Source organism: Cynara cardunculus, unplaced genomic scaffold (assembly GCF_001531365.2).
Source record: "Cynara cardunculus var. scolymus isolate 2C unplaced genomic scaffold, CcrdV1 Un_Scaffold_2518, whole genome shotgun sequence".
In the NCBI taxonomy this organism is placed as follows: Eukaryota; Viridiplantae; Streptophyta; class Magnoliopsida; order Asterales; family Asteraceae; genus Cynara; species Cynara cardunculus.
The window spans coordinates 62009-65187 of NW_020201121.1; the positions used below are offsets into that span (position 1 = coordinate 62009).

The 3179-nt window shown below is 37.3% G+C and overlaps 1 protein-coding gene across 1 annotated transcript; it reads left to right on the forward strand.

The window, feature by feature from the left end:
- The first annotated feature begins 213 nt into the window (after positions 1-213).
- LOC112503101 (pentatricopeptide repeat-containing protein At4g02750-like) lies at positions 214-2727 on the forward strand. The gene is made up of 2 exons (XM_025107172.1): positions 214-2391; positions 2516-2727. The coding sequence occupies exon 1, from the start codon at positions 300-302 to the stop codon at positions 2211-2213; it is 1914 nt and encodes a 637-aa protein (XP_024962940.1). The 5' UTR covers positions 214-299; the 3' UTR covers positions 2214-2391; positions 2516-2727.
- Positions 2728-3179: the final 452 nt, after the last annotated feature.

Here is a 3179-nt window from a genome sequence, read left to right on the forward strand (position 1 = left end):
TTCAAACATTAAAATCCATTAGTTTTTTTTTATAACTGTTCAGGTAGATATATTGTATGGCGATTCAATCGTTGAATAACCAGATGGGAAACTGAAAATATACAAACACACACCGGTTAACTCTTCTAAGAGACGTGTCCTATCCAACGGAGGGCAAAGGATCCATTTCTTGCAGAGCCCATAATTGGATACTCCCTTTTTTTCAGATCTAATCAAATACCCACAAATTATAACTTCATTCCTAGTCGGCCGTTTGTGTCGGATGACCGTTATAGCCTACTATCTTTTGGCGCCATGAAATGAAATCCTCTCTCTTAAATGTACTCAATAATTGCCAGACCCTCAAATCCTTAAACTCTGCCCATGCTCTACTTGTAGTAAACGGTTTATTTGCTTCTTCTGACATCGTGGTCAACAAGATTATTCGCCTTTACTTCAGGTTTGGATCAGCCGAAGATGCCCACAAAGTGTTTGATAAAATTTCCCAACCAAATGTCTTCCTATGGACGTCTATGATTCATGGGCATGTCGAAAACAAACTCTATTCAAAAGGGTTTTCGCTTTTTCTAAGAATGCTTCGACATTCAGTTGCGCCTTTGAATTTTACTATTACTACGGTGCTAAAAGGTTTAGCTAGAGAAGCTCGATTAAGAGATGGGAAGGTGGTATATGGATTTGTGTTAAAATGTGGGTTTGATTTTGACGTGATGGTGCAAAATTCTATGCTTGATTTGTTGATGAGATGTGAGAAAATCGATTTGGCTAGATGTCTGTTTGAGGAGATGCATGAAAAGGATATAGTGTCCTGGAATTCAATGATATTTGGGTATTGCAATAACGGTAAAATTGACATTGCACATGAGTTATTCAGTAGGATGCCTGATCGAAATGTCATTTCTTGGACTAGTATTATATGTGGGTATGTGAAGGATGGTCACATGATGGAGGCACAGGCTCTATTTGATGCAATGCCTGTCAAAGACTTGGCTTCATGGAATGTTATGCTTTCTGGGTATGTAAGCTGTCAGGACCTTGATGCTGCTATATATATTTTTAATACAATGCCTTGCCATGATGTTGGATCTTGGAATTTAATCATCTCTGGGTGCTGTAAAGTGGGAAATCTTGAATCTGCAAGAAGCTACTTTGACATGATGCCAAGTAGGAGTGTGGCTTCTTGGACCATGATGATTGATGGTTACATGAAATCTGGAAATATCAATGATGCAAAGATTTTATTTGATCAGATGCCTGAGAAGAATCTAATTTCTTGGTCTACCATGATTGGAGGTTATGCTAAAAATGGAGAACCACGAACTGCTTTAGAGTTGCTAGAATTCTTTAAGCAGCAGTGCATTAAGCCAGATGAAACTTTTATACTTGGTATCATTTCGGCTTGTTCACAGTTAGGTGTTTTAGATGCGGCTGAGTCAATAACAAGTGACTATGTGGGTCCATGTCTCCTCTCCAATTTACATGTGGCCACTAGTTTAGTTGATATGTATGCAAAATGCGGAAGCCTTAAAAGGGCTACACAAGTTTTCGAAATGATTTCTGGAAAAGACTTGTTTTGTTACAGTACTATGATTGCAGCCTATGCAAATCATGGCTTGGGTCATGAGGCCATTTCTTTGTTTGAAAAGATGAAGGAAAATAATTTGGAACCTGATGCAGCAACATTTATTGGTGTTCTAAGTGCTTGTAATCATGGAGGTCTTATTGCCGAAGGCTGGAGATATTTTAAAGAAATGACAGATGCATATGGAATTCAACCAACAGATAAGCACTATGCATGCATGGTTGATCTTCTAGGCCGTGCTGGGTGCCTTAGGGATGCTTATAACCTAATTTGTAGCATGAAGGTGGCACCCACGGCAGCTGTTTGGGGTTCTCTGCTTGCAGCTTGTAGTGTTCACTGCAACATTGAGTTGGCTGAAGCTGCAGCAACTGAATTATTTAAGATTGATCCAGATAATTCAGGGAATTACGTTCTTTTGTCAAATTTGTATGCTGCGTCAGGAGAGTGGCACAATGTTGCTAAAGTGAGAGCAATGATCAGATTGAATCGGGTGAAGAAGAATAGAGGCTCCAGTTGGATTGAGTTGGACTCTGTGGTGCATGAGTTTGTGATGGGAAATTTATCACATTTAAGTGCTGCTAGCATAAATTTTATCTTGGATTTACTTTGTGAAGAAATGAAGTTTGAGAATTGAGGAATGGGTGTTGAACATCTAGTTTCTCTCTCTTATATTTATACTCGTACAACAGTTGAAGATCTGGATAACCAGCAGGAACGGGCACGATGAAAATAAGCACTTATTTGATGCGCCAAATCCCCTTAACGCTTTGCTGCCTGGAGGTGACAAGCCAACAGATGACTGCAAATTTTTAGTATGTGTGGACTTGCTTAATATTCAGGATGATGCATGATACGTTAGTTTTGCATATACTAATTGGTATAGAATGAATCTTCTTGTCACCTGATCTAATCAAGATTATTGTTTTTTTATTGTAGGTTTTAGATCAATCAGCAGGAAGGATAATCATCCATATATTAATTAGTTCTTGATCATTGTAATGTTGATTCTTCAATGCTTTAATTATGAGGTAGAATGTTTATCCTTTAACTTAATTATTACTTAACGTTGTTGCTCATGTAGTTATAGTAATAATATGAATACTAGGCTTGGTCAAGTGTAGCTGATAACCAACTTTGGGTTTTACTTCGATTGTGCAACCTTTCTTTTCTAAACCCTCTTTGACTTGGCACTAGTTTTCAGGAAATAATTTTGTAAATTGTAATAACTTTCAACAGTTTGAGAATAACATGTTAGCAATAAATGATGTTTCTTTTTACTTTTCTTGTTTTCCGATTGTTAGATTAGGAGTCTGACCTTTTTGCTATTAACTCTTCAAAATGTTTTACCTCAATATGTTCATGGTTGTCGATGTATGTATTAGTATCTGGGCAGTCTTTTCCTAAAGAAATATGTTGAGAAAAAACAGATGTATTGAACTTCTGAATGATATGGTGAGTGCATCCGATCGTTGAGACCATTGTAAGTGCTAAATCTTACTTTGAAGGATTTTGACCACTCACAGAAAAGATTGCTTGGATTAAAGAAAAGGATCTACAGATTCAATCCATAAAGACCAAGCATATAGTGAAAGTATAATTC

Excerpts from the sequence above, each read along its gene's own strand:
- LOC112503101 (XM_025107172.1), top strand. The coding sequence starts at position 300 with ATGAAATCCTCTCTCTTAAATGTACTCAATAATTGCCAGACCCTCAAA.